General features: G+C 41.3%; 1 protein-coding gene across 9 annotated transcripts in view; it reads right to left on the bottom strand.

Moving 5' to 3' along the window:
- Positions 1-16,953, bottom strand: part of b4galnt4a (beta-1,4-N-acetyl-galactosaminyl transferase 4a) — a 148,744-nt gene that overhangs the window by 47,094 nt on the left and 84,697 nt on the right. For all 9 annotated transcript variants that reach the window (XM_044357921.1, XM_044357916.1, XM_044357917.1 and 6 more), the window contains 3 exons: positions 11,114-11,212; positions 914-1,009; positions 191-281 (listed from right to left, as the gene is read on the bottom strand). In XM_044357921.1, the coding sequence (XP_044213856.1) occupies positions 191-281; positions 914-1,009; positions 11,114-11,212 (286 nt within the window). The remainder of the gene's footprint in view (positions 1-190; positions 282-913; positions 1,010-11,113; positions 11,213-16,953) is intronic.

Raw genomic sequence — 16,953 nt, 5'->3', positions numbered from 1 at the left:
TACTGCAATGAGATTTAGCTGTGAGATGTCTGGCATTCAGCCCTAATAAAAATGTGAATATCCACTATATTAGTGGCTCTCGAGCGCTTGGATTAAGAGGGCTTTGGAAATTGTCTATTCTTATAAAGGACACATGCTCCGAAGCCTGCAGCCTCAGAGGAGGGACTCGCTAATAAGATGAGCTCATTACCATCTCTGTAAGGGTGAAGGAAGCCAAATATTCTCAGGCCATAGTTCTTCCACTTTGGAGCCACTGCCAGCTTCTTCACTGTGGTTCTGGTCTGTAGTAGAAAGCAGAAATAAAATCACATCATACATGTAGCAGTTGTTAACAAATAGGATAAAAAGCTTGAACAGATATTTTCTGTGTGAGTGAATCCTATCCACCAATTAAAATTCACTAAAGCCATCCCCCGAACTGTGATTCTCCAATCATAACTTAGAAGCAGTAACTAGGAGCTTCAGGCCTGTCAAACTGTGGATGTTGCACATTGAAGTTGTGTGCGTGGGCCTCTAGTAAGAGCAATACTTGGTATAAAAAGTTTGGAGGGTCTGTTTTTTTTAAGCCTTCCCAAAAGAACGAGAGAGTCCCACTCTTAGTTAGATTTGCGCAAGTTTACACTCAAGATAGCGTTACATACACCAAACACAAAGCCTTGCTCTTGTAACCTTAAAAGTGGAAACGTAATGTTTGAATATAGGAACAATAAAACATAAAACTAACCCCTGTCTTGCTTGTCCAAGTATGTAAGCTAAGCAGCTAAACTGATTATGTTAGAATTAAATTTTTAGAATTTAATGAAAACTTTCTAGAAATGAGAGGCCTACTTTTGTGTATCCGTCATTCAGAAAGCCATTGTTTCAAAACAGACAGAAGGTCACTCAGTGTGTTCTTTAATACTTTAATACTTACATGAGGGTAGAGAGGGAAGTGCAGGTTCTTTCTGAGTTGGGCTATAGAGGAGCCACACCAGTCCTCAAACACATGTAGGTTGGCCTGGCCCTTAAACTGCCAACACAAAAACACACACAGACAGGAAACAGGTTAGCACACAGCAACAACAGCAGACTTTTGCTATTAAATAGGCAGGATGTGCTTCAGTACTTCAGCTACTGGAGCTCTCACCCTGCCTGCAAGATTTTCATTTGCACTGGTTTCAGTAGATACATTTTTGTGCTGGAATGTATGTAATTTATCATGTCTCTCCACCATGCAGGAGGAATTAGGTCTCGGTGAACATGTGAACGCAGCGTGAAGTTTCGAATGTTCCCACTGTCCTGAATAAGGGAAGGTGACAGAGCTCATCAGGAGTAGCGGGGGGGCTGGGGAGGGGGGGAGTGTGAACTGAGAATGTCTGGAGCAGTTTGTCAGAGCTCATCCCCTGCCCATAGTCTGACATTTGTCTGAATTACACTGGGAAATCACAGGACACAGCAAGGACAGATGGTGAAACCAGTCTGCCTAGGGTTATAGTTTCTTCACACACACATGGGTATGCACATACACCAGAGAAGACGACTCTCGTCTGGCTTGTGTGTCAAACTTGTGCTGCTTTGGAAGTGGAATGTAAAAAAAAAATCTCAATAAAGCAAGGCAAGGTATACTGATCCAAACAAATACAAATATTTCACATCCTTACACACACAAACACATATTACATAATAATTTGGGGTTCATAAAGTAAGATTCACACCAGTGGGGTGGTGTAATTTCCTCAACATGTTGCGGATACACAATAAGATTGTTATTGTTACATCCCAATCACAAAGTGTGGCCTGAAGGCAAACAGTAGATGGTGGGGATGTTACTACACATGCATTGTTTATCATCTGCACACACACTCACACAAGTGCACACATGCACAGTGCAGCTTACTGTCAAGCCTTAGGAGGTTGTCTCAGTGAGTGAATAATCTGCAGTCTAAAACTTTCCATAGTGGACGATTAACCAACTGTACCGACACATTTAAACATATTTGCACATATTGCCGCCCTTTAATGCGTGACAACAGTCACAGCAGGCTGCCACTGTAACGCTGTCACAGATATTTAGAACATCACACAGAACTTGAGCAGAAAGCTGGCTCTTACCAAATGACAATGAAATAGCACAGCAAGGTTCCCCGGTTGGATCAAAGCAAAAGCCGGTTTCACCCATTTAGGCCCTGCTCCATTTGATGTAGATAGCCATTATCTGTGTCGAATAGCTGCTAGCTATTGCTGCTAGCTTCCAGCCACGAGCGTGAGCTGTCAAATCAATCAATCGAGGGAGTTAGAGTGACCTCATGACGGAAAAACACACATAGCTACAAATCCTGTTGTCTTTTTCTTCAGGGATTAGAGGGGTAAGACAGGAGAGGCTATCAGGGTGAAGTAAACACCTCTCTGCCTGCTGCATTTAAAAGGAGAAAGATGTTGACGGAGGGTGTCATGCTCCTTCACTATCACACAGGCATTCTAACAGATGGCCTGACCCGAAGTGGCCCTTTTCATTTCTCTACCGGCTCTTTACGGTCAACTAAGTGCCCTGCATGCTGACAGCACCCCGGCAATTACAGCTCATGCATTAACCATGAGATATTTTTGTTGTGCAAACATGTCAGTGCAAAGCAGCGGGAATACCGACTTAAGTTCTGTATGTGCATGTCTGTGATTTCTTTTCTTTTTTTTTTTTTTTTGTTATTTGCTCTTTTTGCAGAATGACTGATGAAAATGAGAAACAGAAAAGAGAAAGAGACGGGGATTTGCAGGGTAGATAGAATCAAATCAGACAAAAAAAAGTGAGGAGTCAGAAAGATGACTGTCTGATGTTTGAAAGGGGGTGGCAGAGAGGAGGGGGGGGGGGGCATAGCGAGGTTAGACGGATTTAGCAGACAGCACTAGTCCCTGTGTAAATATGCCTTATGTAAAGCTTTTAATAGATTTCCTGTGGGTTTTAAAAGCAAACCTTTTTGGCCTGGCCCCCTCCTCCTCAAATAGCAATAAACGGGGCAGCTTTAAAAGTCTCTAATTATTCACACACACATATCCCTGTGTAGCCCTGGAGAGGCCACTGGCTGTAAAGAAGCAGTCAGCTTTCTGCTGGGGGAGGGGGGGGGGGGGCGGGGCGCTTGTGTATAATTGGCTCTGTTTCGTGGGTGACAGCGCTGTGAGAGGTCTGTCTGTCTTCTGGCCTTAACAGGATGTTGGAGGTGGAATTCTTTCACCCTCTCTGACTTAAACTCACCCTGATACTCCTTTACTTCCCCGATTCTGCTAAACTGACTTCATCCTGCTCCTGTTGTGTCATTTGGCTATTGAGTGCTGCTTACATCTCCTCTCTCTCAAAGCCTTCTCTCCCGTTATCCCTAATGTTGTCTCTCCAACTAGTCTTCCCTCTGACCTCTTATTTCTACCTCAGTATCTCTCCATCTCTGTCTGTGTGCTGCTGAATGCTGTCTCTCTTTAGTTACCCTGAGCTCAACTGTCAGTTCCCCGTACTGGGCTCTTTTATACACAGATCCCGCATAATAGCCGTAATGTGCCGGCTGTCCCTTTTACACTGACGTTGATCTGGCTCTGTGACTACCACTGCAGCCAGCTCATTGGCCCAATCTGTGTCCGTACCTTTTATACAGAACAGCGAGGCGGAATAAAGGCACAGACATCCTGCCTTGAACAGGCTGTGTAAAAGGGGTTTATATCTCGTTTTTGTCTCCCTCTCTGTGTGTAATAAAGAGATGTGCACATTAACAGTTAGTATAGAAATGGCGACTTGTTGCTAATGGATTTCTGAGTTCACTTGGTTGTGTGTGAGTCTGTGTGTGTGTGGGGACATCGATGTGTTGTAGCAGCTTGTGTCTTTTCAAACAGCATTTTTACAGCTTGTCAGCTCACATTCATATTCAGTAATTGACTAAAGAAAAAAGACAGAAAGACTGCTGTTGCCTTTCTTACTTTTCTTCATTTACTCTCATTCATTGTCTTCTGTTCCTTAATCCAAAACCAGAGACAGGCTTCTTTGTTGTCTTGCCACCATGGACTAGTAGTCTAATCCACAGAAAGGAGGGTTCAGAAAGCATTGTTTCCTGCACTTCCACCAACTATAACAAATTCACCACCAGCACTTAAGACTTGGGCCAAAGCTGCATGAAAAGAGCCTAACTCAAACAAGCGCTGTTTACCACGTTCATTTTTAGTGTGTTGGTTCTGAAAGTATGCTTGATTAGAGGTAAGTTGTTCCGCATAGCTCGGGCGAAATCTGTGGTGAGTTGAGGCACAAAGTGGCTCTTTGTTGGACTAATTGCTATGACCTCCAGGCAAAGACAGGGAAGAGTAGAACTACCAATTTCTTTTTTCACTCTACTGTACTGCATAATTTTGTACTATGAGGCTGCAGAAATAGCAGCAATATACAGCCAATCATTTCAACGGTTATTAAGATGATTGATAAAAACAGCCCTGTTTTTCACTTTATTTTAGTACAGCTATCAATCCAGTGGGTTTTGCCCAGTATAGTGTAATGGTGTAATCAAAAAACACTGCTTTATTACCACATGTCTTGAATTACATAACATGATACTGCTTCCAAGAGTCTGCACTCACTCAAGAAGTGTGAAGAGCATCAAATGCAATGGTAAGAAGCATGAATGAATGTAGGAAAAATGTAACATATGTTACAAGTATGTGATAACATTTTCTTTTTTATTTCTTTTTTCATACTTTGGTGGTTTGTCAGTCGGTCTACCACCTTGGTTCAGACTGAAATATCTCAACAACTATTGGATGGATTACTATGAAGCTTGGTACAGTTATCCATGTTGCCCAGAGGATGACAACTTTTTGTAAATATCAAAAGGGGGGACTTTGCTCCCTTCAGTCATCACAAAATTAAATGAGTTAGGTATTGGCTTTTATAATTTAAACTGGCTTGTAATTGTCATTTAAACGGAATAGATTGTGTTTATTTCGCCAATCTACTATATATCATGGATGCCGTTGTTAAGTGCTAATATCATATTTTAAGTGATTAATACCAACAAGCTGACAATATATCATGCTCCCATAACCATTCAAACACAGTAAATCAACAACATATACATTATTCAATAGATATTATAAAGATATATAAAGACATTAGTCATGTGGCACTGCTTGGCCGTTTAGTCAGTTTGTTCCCTTAAACGTGTCAATTTTCATCTTTTTATCCATCTGTCTGTTGTTGTCGGTCTCTCTTGAGTCAGAATACCTTTGTCTTTCCTTATCTTAAGTCTTCCTTTCCAGAGGTTGTCCCAGCAACAAATATAGTCTTGAACTACCAGCTTTAACAGCAACAGAACAACTACAGCTCTGGCATTAAATCAGACGGGAGGAGAGGGAGATCAAGGGAAGCAGTTAATGCCATCTGTCAAATATAGGAAAGAAACTAAGTAACAGAATGACTGATTGATTAAGACATTTAAAATAAAAGATCGTACACTGCTGAACCTGACAGCTCAGCCTACAGTAAGAGGGTGCTCTGCACAGCACTGTCACTGTCTCGCCTATCTTCCTCAGAACACACATTTCCTCCACAGTGAGCTTGTCTTAGCATATCTCCGTCTCAACCGCTCTCCAATATCTACTCTCTCTCTCTCCCATCTGGTCGTTACTATCAAACGGAGCACAAATCAGACTTTCTCTTTTCTCCCTCTCTCCTCCAGGAGGTTGTCTCCTTTTCTCGAAATCTGGTGCAGCCTTCTGCCTTCCCGCTGGCAGCAAGGCACTGACAAATGGCCGCTCGGTGCACTCACTGACGAGCAATTGCACCAACTGACACCGTGAATCCCTTTTGGATAGGAAAAGTGAGACATGATGTTCCTGGCAAAGACACACTAGGGTATATACACAATAGCACTCAGTTCACTCCCCCGGGGCATATAGGAGAGACGGCATTAACGCTCGCTGTTGATACATCACACTGTGGTTTTGCTGAGCTGCTACGTTGAAATGTAAATGTCGAATGAGTTATCAAATGATACATATGTGTGTTATTCCCTCTGTGGCTATGACGGGAATGTTATTGCTTGAACACATGCAGCCATTTTATGACATCTCCCCGTCTGAATTTATAGAAGACACTTTAGTTTCTCCCTTACCTCTCTCATCTTTCTCTGCCCAATAGTCACTTGGGAGCGGAAAGAAAGTGGGATAAGTAGGAATGTACATATAGGAAGGGGGTTTTCAATGGTAAAGAGGTTTAAAATAAGAGATTATGTGGAGAGAGATAATGAGAACTCATTTCACACAGAGGAGAGCAGAAAAAAAAATGGAAGGTTTATATGATCTAGATTCCAGCCTCATCAACAACCGTAATGAGGGTTTGTATAATCTGCCATCTGTCATACAATTACATGTCTTCAGTCATGCCAGGGATATAACATGAGGCGGATGGATACGGCTGCACTGGATAACTGAGGAACACGAGATGGGGCACAAAGGACGAGCAGAATTTTTTTTTTCATTTTCTGCAACAAGCTGTCGATCATTCAACCAACTGCAATGAGCGGCCTGTAAGAAAAAAAAAATCACATTTCTGCCTCCTGTTTGTCTATTTGACTGTTTAGCATTTTGGATAGACGGACGGAAAACAGACGGACTGAAGAGAGACAAATATCACGCTTCTTCTCCTGCATCCTCCCCCGGTCTAGTCACTCTCACATGTTATTGTGAGACGAGGCGGGGGGACAGAGAGAGAAAGATCTCGTTCCTCCTCCAGTCATGTCACTCCATGTATTTTCGGAGCCAGCTGTGACAACAGCTCCCACCTGAGTCATGTGTCTGTGTTGTGCCACAATATCGTCCTCACTTCCCTCTTGAGTGCTAAATAATAAGCTGTCTATACCTGATATACCAAAAGTACACACATAAACATACACGCATCCTTTTATCACCACATCTCCATCTCCAGAAAACCAGACATTTGAGTCAGCCAGTCCGCTGAGAGTCATCTATCCTCTCTGTGTAAAATGACACTGTATTTGAAACAAGATTTAACACCTACTGAATACCTGATCAACCTCATTGCATATGTATATTACATTTAGGATTCATGTTGAACGTGTGGCTTTAATGTGAGACAGTAATATCAACAAAAAATCATTAAAAGTCCTTCTGATATGAAGGTCTATAATAAATTAAGTGTCACTAATCCCTCTTACCATCAATTTCTTTCTGCTTCTGACTAAATAAAATTGTTCCATTATGCTCAAATTCTCTCTGGATTCATGTCGGCTTTGCTGCAAATGACTGTTTATCCTCTCACGCTTGGCTACTTCTCAAATCTTAAAAAGTGGGCCGGCTCTTTCTCTCTCTCTCTCTCTCCGATCCCGTGTCAGTGTCCTTGACGTGCCGGTGTCCTTGACAGATAGAGTATGTCCACTCTACAGCTGTATGTCTCCGCTAATCCACAGTCACCTCTGGATGAGTTCACCAGCTGGGGATGCTCATTAAATGACAAGTAGTGGCAGGAAACACCCTGGTGGAACCAACGCAGGTCAGAATCACACTACTTTATTCAAATAAATGTCAAATTATTACCCTTTTTCTTCTCTGTTTCTATATTTATGTCTGTATTAGAAGAAATTAAGTCCGTACATTTTTCCTGTGCACAATAGCTGAGTATTTGTGGCTTGTATGAATTTTTCTGGATGCCCGTGTGACCTTTGCCAGTCTGTGACAGCTGGCATATGGCACCACTCTACCTCTACCAGCCGGAGTCTACGCCTCTGACAGTGCCAGCCTGGTGGCCCCTCAGACCTCTGCCATCTTGGCTGTGCACCAGGAAAACAAGTTAGTGCTGGTAATTAGGACAGATAGCTAGTAAGGAGAGCGGAGGAAGAGCTGCTGCGCTCCATGGTTTCTGACAGACTTGGCTTAGGCTTGACACAGCAGAGCGGAGTGTGAGATGAGAGAAGAGGAGATTTTTAAGCATCCAAGTTTACGGAGACTTGTGAAATATTTGATAGAATTATGCCGGATTTGCAGAATATTCAAAGAAACTAAATGGCATGTAACTTAACGAGCGGGCTGGAAACCGGTCAAAGAAATGGCATGTTGACTTCTACAAGTGAGCTTTGATGCTAGTCATGCCCAATGTAAAATGTAGTTGGTATGGATCTTACAAAATTCATTTCCCTTTAGCGCCCACTTCGCTTTTCCAATCCAAACCATAAATAAGAAATTATGTTTGGTCCGTGAAATCATGTACATGTCTCTGAGTGCAAAAAAGCATCTGTGGTCTTAACTGTGTTCACATATATAATGATAAAACACAAAGTGCAGAAAACAAGATGTTCATAATAAAGTGTCTCACTGTGTTCGAGCCATGAAATCCATCTACATTTGGGCAATTAGTCTACATGGTCCAGATTCAGAGAGCTAGTTTGGCTGCGGTCCGAGCTTGGCTGTTTCACATCAATGTGACTTCTCGTTTTTTAAGTGGCACCATTTTAAATTAAGCCAAAAGCATCATCCACAGTTAGATGCAGGCACTTCAGAATTCAGGCAACAGATGTTTCTAGGTCAAGTCAAGTCAAGTCAATTTTATTTATATAGCGCCAACTCATAACAGAAATTATCTCCCGGCACTTTTCATATAGAGCAGGTCTAGAATGTACTCTTTACAATATTATTTACAGAGACCCAACAGTGGCAAGGAAAAAACTCCCTTATAACGGGAAGAAACATCGAGCAGAACCGGGCTCTGGGTGGGCGGCCATCTGCCTTGACCAGTTGGGTTGAGAGGGAAAGAGAGAGAGAGAGAAAGGGGAGAGTGAGAAAGAGAGAGAGAGAGAGAGAGGGAGAGAGAGAGAGAGCAGGAGGGAAGAGAGCATAGCATGATGCAAGTTCCACATAGAGATGTATAGTAATAATAACAGTAATGATAATAATAAGACAAAACTACGGGAGAAAGAAGATGCCGAGTTAGTAACATGCATTAAAGGGACATGAATGCGTACAGATGGAGAGAGGGAGGAGGAGAGAGGAGCTCAGTGCATCATGGGAAGTCCCCCCAGCAGTCTAGGCCTATAGCAGCATAACTAGGGGCTGATCCAAAGCAAGCCTGGCAGGCCCTACTATAAACATTATCAAAAAGGAAAGTTTTAAGCCTACTCTTAAACGTAGAGAAGGTGTCTGCCCCCCGGACCCAAACTGGAAGATGGTTCCACAGGAGAGGAGCCTGATAGTTGAAGGCTCTGCCTCCCATTCTACTTTTGGAGAAACTAGGAACCAAGCAAGTAAGCCTGTATTCTGGGAGCGCAGTGTTCTAGTGGGGTTATAGGGTACTATGAAATCTTTAAGATATGATGGTGCCTGACAATTAAGGGCTTTGTAGGTGAGAAGTATTTTAAATTCTATGCTGTATTTCATAGGGAGCAAGTGCAGAGAAGCTAAAATGGGAGAAATATGATCTCTTTTTCTTGTTTTTGTCAGTACATGTGCAGTAGCATTCTGGACCAGCTGGAGAGTCTTCAGAGACTTGTTGGGGCAGCCTGATAATAAGGAATTGCAACAATCCAGCCTAGAAGTAACAAATGTGTGGACTAGTTTTTCTGCATCTTTTTCAGACAGGGTGTGCCTGATTTTTGCAATGTTATGTAGGTGAAAAAAGGCAGTCTTTGAAATTTGTTTTATGTGGGAGTTAAAGGACATATCCTGATCAAAGATAACTACCAGATTCCTTACAGAGGTGTTGGAGGCCAGGGTAATGCCATCTAGAGTAGCTATATCATTAGATAATGTGTTTACGGCCAAGCACAATAACTTCAGTTTTGTCTGAGTTTAATGGCATAAAAAAGAAATAGTAGGTCAGATGATATTAAATACAGATATCATCCACATGTGACAACTTACAAAGCCAAAATGACAATATTTGTCATGTCCAGCAATTTATTTGCCATTGCTTGTTTGGGAATATTGAGTTGCAGCTGGTAAAAGCAAAGTTTAAACTTGAATCAAATGACTTTGCTTTCGAGGATAATTTTGTGATTCATGTATCAGGCAAAGGCAGTCTAACTCAAAGAGTGGCTCACCCAGGAGAGTCTGTTGAAATAAAACAACAGCTACTATAACATTATCAGGCCCATACTGTGTTCAGCAACCCTGCAATGCTGCCTAGAGCAGCAGATTACACACATAATGCTTTGCAGAAGCAGCAAGACGGCTGAGTACAAGGCTATGTATGATTGAGAATCCTGTGAAAAAGTAAAGTATTGCTGCAGTCAAACCGATCCACTTGAAAATAACTTATGCAACAGTAACTTCTTATTATCCTTCTCCTGCTGTGTGTATGAACTGTTAGATTCTCTACAGCCTGCCTAGAACGATGCACTGTGGTGTTCAGCAGACATAGTTAAACTTTACCCCAGGTAGAGAAAGACTAATAAATCATATTTTGCAGATTAGGCTTACAGACACACACACACACACACACACACACACACACACACAGCCAATCCTTTAATTAAACTCTGCTGAACAGGTTACAAATCTAGAGCCGCTTCCCTTATCACAAATCCGCTGCTTAATTGCCCTGTCTGCTGCTCCCTTTGTTACGATGGGTGTGTCAACTACATCAGTAAGTGAGCTGAAAAATTAGAATGAATCACATCAACTTGTAATCTGCAGGTCATAGGTGCCTTTAAATATAACCCACTAATGGTCTTGGAAGAAATATTATCATCCCCACACAATAATTTATCATCATGCCTGCGAGGTACATTTTGCTCTTCAGATAATAGTATCAGAGAACGACTGTACGTCTATTTGACCTCAAATATCAGCTGCTGTAAAAAGGACAAGTGAAAGACAGACATCTGCTCCTAAATTATATTTCACAAAAAGAAAACATTGGCACTCAGTTACCGAGCCGGCGATGAGTGGACGCTAATAAAACAATTTCCATAAAGGTTAATCATTGATGGAAGTTTGACGCATGTGTGAGTGTCCTTGCAAGATTTAGTTGGTGAGTCACCAAAATAACAAAGCAATGAAGGACTTCAATACAACAATCCTTACCTGTCTAAAAGACAAGAAAAACGAGGAAGATGATTAAGGACTATACAACAAAAATAAAGAAAATAATTTCTTTTACCTCTGGTTTCCATGGCAATTTCTTGTGGCGCTGGGCGAGGAACTTCCGTATGTGGGTATGGTCTCTGCCATCGGCCCCTCCTGTGATTGGCTCGTCATCCTTGAAAGAAAGACACACACATATTTCCTCATTTAACTACAAAATCAACAAACACTCATGAAAAGAGAAGAAAAATGAAAGGTGGCTTTAAATCTCACTAGCTTATCAACATATGTTATCCATCAATCAATTAATGCATCTGTTGATGCAGGGAGGCATGAATCCATCCATCCATCACTGAGGTAACATGACTCCTCTCCATAAGCTACATAATTGATATATGAGATAAAGTCTCATCATTTGCTAAAACCACAGCCTTTTGCAAGTCATGGAAGCATTAAGCATCATACTGTTTATTATGCACACACTCACTCACACACACACACACGCACACACACACACACACACACACACACACACACGCACACACACACACACACCATGAAGGAGCAGGCCAAAGAAACAGGGTTTTTTTCCTCAGAAGGCTACAATGGAATCTGTGGAATCTCCTCTTCACCATTCATTCCTAATCCAGCGTTTGACTCACCAAAGCCCTAATCTCCAACATACTCTAACCATCCACCCTGCCGGCCAAGATCTCCTCCCCTGGGAGTCTGAACTCTCCCTCTGATCTGGGATTTAGCCTGGTACTCCGGCCAGAGCACTGCAGGGCTCTTTCTCCGCGGCCTGCTAAGAGGCATGTTAATGTTAATGCTGCGGTGTGACGGGCAGGACAGAGCAGAAAGGAGCACAAGTTCTCGGCCAGCTACAAGGAGATAAAAGGCTGCTGGGCTCCCAGAGGAGGAACTGAGTTGTAGAGCTGTTAAATGAGTGGCAAATCGTCCTCCATTTAGCAGCGATGTCAAAGAGAGGCATACCTCCACCGAGACAAGCTGGAAAGGTTTTCAGCACCCCTGACATGATTGTCTTTTGTCGTGACCGGTGTTTGCAAAAGAATCAGGGGAGGAAAAAGAAATTTTGAGAGTAGAAGAAGCAAAAAGACAGAGCTGTCAGATGCCAGGCCTTTAATTACTTTTTAACTTCCAAAGGAGAGCGATGGAGGAGGGCAGGGAAGGTAATGATGAAGACATGTGACAACAGGCTCCCCTCCCGTCTGCCACCAGAGGAATGTAAAGTGCCTGATGTTTGTGCGTACCCCATGACGAACGAACACGATCCTGTACTAGCTTTGTCTAACAAACACGCACACACAAAGACTCTGAATCACACGTAGATCCAGCCAAGGACACAACATTCATATTGCATCAGCTAGTGTCTCGAATGAAACAAAGGCAGCAGAAGAATAAAAGTACCAGACAGGACTAGGCGGTCAGTAAAATACAAAATGCAGACAGATCCTGAATTGTTTGAAAACAAAGGGAACATTGATTTAATCACCTGCAGCTAAATTATATTTTTTGACACATATGTTGGATAGCTTATGTAATGCTGCATCCCCATTGTTTTGGCTGTTACATACATGTATTTTCCAGTGTTTCCCCTATAATTGTAAATGCCTGGTGGGCTGCCAGGCCAAGAAGAACCCCCGCCAGGCCAAAAAAAAAAATGTTTTAATGCCAAAAATAACACCAAATACCCATTCATTTATAAATCAATAGCATTTGGGAGTCTGTGCAGCACTCTACCAAAATGTGAGTTAACCTCCGTATTGTTGCCTAGAAACTCTTGGTAGTGTAGCTCCTTTGAAGGAATAGGGCAGTGTGTAATGTGTGTGCGTAGCTAGTGAGTGGTTGAGTAAGAGAGAGAACAGCAGAAAAGTGACGGCGAATGCGAGCAGAGCAGAGGAAAAGGTTAGCGGTAAGTTGTCAATCTGGCAGTAAATGTACAGTACAGGCTACAGTGTGTCAGTTTATAAATGCTACAGTTTGTCAAGACCAAGAAAAGTCACGTCTGTTGTTTCTCCAACTGCTGGAAAAGTGAAGGTGGTTAGCCCTGAAGTTAGCGACAATGGGTTAGCCTAACCTGAAGACGCTAAATAGAGAATTAGAGAATGGAGAAATGTGTGGCTGCTGAGTTCACTCTGTCCCGTATCATCCAGCAATTTTTACTGTTTTCTATACAGTGAAAAGATATCTACATCATTAGATTTTAATTTCATAATCTATAATAATACCACACTTATTTTTTTTATCAGATTCAAGAAGGCTATTAAATTAAGCATGTAGAATGTTTACATCACATAACATTTTAGTTATGTCTAGAATATCAAACACTGCCAAAGTTTGCACACACTTGTAAGAATAAGAGTGAAATTTTAAAACTTTATCATTACTTCTACTTCATTACATCATTCTTTTTTTTTTATTTCAATCATTACAGCTCTGTCACCTCATTAACACTTTGCACTTTTGAGTGCTTCTTAATGTTTGAGGTTTTGTTTTTCTTGTCACAGCAAAACTTTGTGTTGCTATCACTTCTTTTAAAATTTAGACACTGGATAATTTCTGTGACACTGTGTGCTTCCTGTGAACAAACCGGGAGCCAAAGAGCTTTTTGTTCCTGCCTGTGCCAGGCAGTTACCACGCCAGCTAATCAGCTTTCATTATTAGAACAGGTGTGACAACTGTATGGAAGATGATAAAAGATTATCCGTGTAAGGGAAAGCACTTTGTGATCTGTGGTTGCTGATTGCAATTTAAAGAGCCAATGTTTTAGAAATAATATGTTAACAACCTTGAAAGACCAAACTGTAAATCACTTCTTGAGTCTGGACTGTAATTCACACAGACACCACTACAAAAGCGCTGCCTCAGCCTGATCCGACTCAAAGTCTGCTTATCGATGCAATAATAAAAGGTACAGTTAAACTCATTGACCTAAGGTTGCACTACATCCTTCATCAGCTGCATCTTTTTTCCTCTATAGCGTGTATCGACTTAACACTTCGACGAGATGCTGCCATTACTTACAGCATACCACAAGTACTTGTAACATTTTTGCATGACTCATTACTTCAGAGTTACAATCTGCAACTTATAAGCAGATCTACATTTCTCTGGCACTAGGCCCAGAAGTGTGTTATCATGTTTCACTGATAATTAAAGTTGATGCAAAAGGGTCTGTCAGATGGCCTTATGTATTAAACATCGCATCAAAGCAAAACAGGGAATATCAATCACACTGGTGAGACTGTCTATTTATCATATGTTTACACTCCTATTTACCTTGTTGACTTTCACTCAAATAGAATGATAAATGAGCTATAACAATGTGTGCATTTGTCTGCTATGGGAGCAATGCTTCAGAGACAGAAAGAGCACAAGAGACAGTGGCAATTAATTATTGCTAAGCTAAGTTGTTTCATGTATGAGCATGCATGGCAGAGTGGTACATCTCAAAAGGATTGATTGATAGATTAGCAGTCTGATCAGAGTGCTTCTGGCTCTTATCTATCCACCCATCCATCTACCCCACCAGTGAGACACCTCACTTTAGTGGGCGCTAGCCTCCCAGTTGTTTCCTTGCAGACTCTCCTTGTTCACACAGTGCAGTTCAAATGGATGACCTTGCTGATCCTAGCTCAGGGAAACAGCTGGAGCCAGTGTCTTAGAATACCAATGAGCTTAATTAATCTCTTTTATTAAACACAAACAAGCACCAGTCTGCAGGCAGGGAGGGACACAGTGAGTGGGAGAGAGAGGAAGGGGAGAAGTTCACAAATCATAGTTTCATTTCCAGCGACCTGCAGTATGAAAGCTAATAACCAGAGCGGAATAATTACATTATTCTCCATTTTTCATTCATGCCACCACTGAGATATACAGTATGTTAATTAGTACTGCCGTAATAATAATGTAGACATTTGCCGTTTTTCATTCTATAGTCTTGCTGAATCAACAGTGGCTTCTGTTCACTGGATGTTCATTGTTCATATTAATACATGTAGCTGCAGGAAAAGATACCTGGATGACATTTAGTGTAGCAATGACTCATCACAATGATTCATCACCAAAAAAGAAAAGCTGTGATGTTTCTCTGCTCTCATCTGTCACAGTGATGCAGTATTTCTAAATTACAGTATGATTCTGTTATTGCAAAAAGATATTCATAAACATCATATTGTGCATCAGCCAATATTACAGTGCATCACAACCCACCAGACATTTCCAATCTACTGTATGCGAAAAGACGAGTCGGCTGGTGATGCATAAGCTTAGAGAAATCTAAAGAAAGCAATAAAGAAAAGAAAAAAGGTGAAATGAAGAAAAACAGAGAATGAAGATATAAAAAGTGGCAGACTGGAGACATAGACAGAAATGAACAGAGACAAAAAAATATTTCAGAAAAGGTGACCAGTGGAGCAATAAAAAGAAAAAAAGGTACACGATTGAGAGAAGACCTTTGATAAGTAGTGCCAGTCTCGTCCACAGAAGTCCCTCTGGCACAGTGAATGTCTGAGGGTGACTGTGGACTGCCAGAATCCCTTAACCACCTCTCTATACCGAAAAGACCAAACGAACCAGTCTGCTTGGTTTCAGAGCAGCATCACAAAGCTCTGTGAAGTATTACACACTCACCGGCACTGTGGCTGTATATGTGACATGACTGCAACTGAAAAGACGGATTTTCAGTTCACAGTTCTCAGGACACACTGGATAACATAGACGTACTGTTTCTCTACATAGACGTACTGTTTTTTCTCTGTTTTGTAATATCTTAATACATCCTGTCCTTCTCTTAAATTTTGGCTTATTGAAATTAATATTTTATCCAGTGATAGGTTCATTCAAATAAAAGTTAAACCAGGGACAAAGGCTTGATCTCATCACCACAGCAAGGTATTCCATTGCGACTCACACCCGTTACACATTATGAATTAGCCTGCGGCACATAGTAACATAATATAGTACGTGTTCCTCATCTCACTCAAGGTTAACTTCACAATTGTCCTTACCTAAAATGCTAAAAAAAAGAAAAAAAAGAAGAATCTGACCATGCATTAATTGAAAAAAGTGCGTGAGTGCATGTAAAATACAGCAGAAGGCTCACTTAAACAAATTTGATTCCTGTAATTTTGGTGCTTTGTAACAATTGTCAAGAATTTACAACGTAATAAAGAAAAAGGAGAGTTTATTTAAAAGCCACCTAAACATTATAGTATTGTAAAGAAAAGATGAAAAGTAATGTGCAAGGAATATTGCAGCATTTCACATTCTGGCATCCAAGGTTCTTTCAGTAAGAAAGAGAGCAGTGCAGCAAACAATGAGGAAACCTGCGAATTTCAAACTGAATGGGGGAAGAGAGTCTCAGCAGAAAAAGACATGGGATAAAAAGAGAGATGATGTGGCTCACATTTACTTCTCTGGTTCATACCTTAGAGGACCAATTATGCCAGCTCAACACACAGAGGCAGAAAATTACTGGATTACCTTCACAAGAGTCTTGTGAGGATTGAAAAGCATGTTTATGCAAGGCCTTGGACATTATCATGAGAAAAGGAGGACTACAGAACTTAGTGTGATTATTAGAAATATCTTCACTGTGACCCTTATGCACCTGGTCCTTCACTAAACACCAACATGCTCGCCATGGCAACACCAGACTTGCCATCACAAACATGTATGAAATAGTGACTGTGTTCCTATATGGCATGTATGCTCAAATGCATGTTTTTTTTCCTGATGCTGTGTTTTCAATTTAATTACTCTGGAATCATGTGTTTGTTTCAAATATACAGTGATGTCCAAAAGTCTGAGACCACTAGTCAAGATACTTCTATTTTGCATTTGTTTCAAATGTAATACTAATATTTTCATTACAAAGGATAATATCAGCTTAAC

The sequence above is a fragment of the Thunnus albacares genome, chromosome 7 (genome assembly GCF_914725855.1).
Source record: "Thunnus albacares chromosome 7, fThuAlb1.1, whole genome shotgun sequence".
NCBI classification, from domain to species: Eukaryota; Metazoa; Chordata; class Actinopteri; order Scombriformes; family Scombridae; genus Thunnus; species Thunnus albacares.
This window is presented reverse-complemented; position numbering and strand designations above follow the sequence as displayed.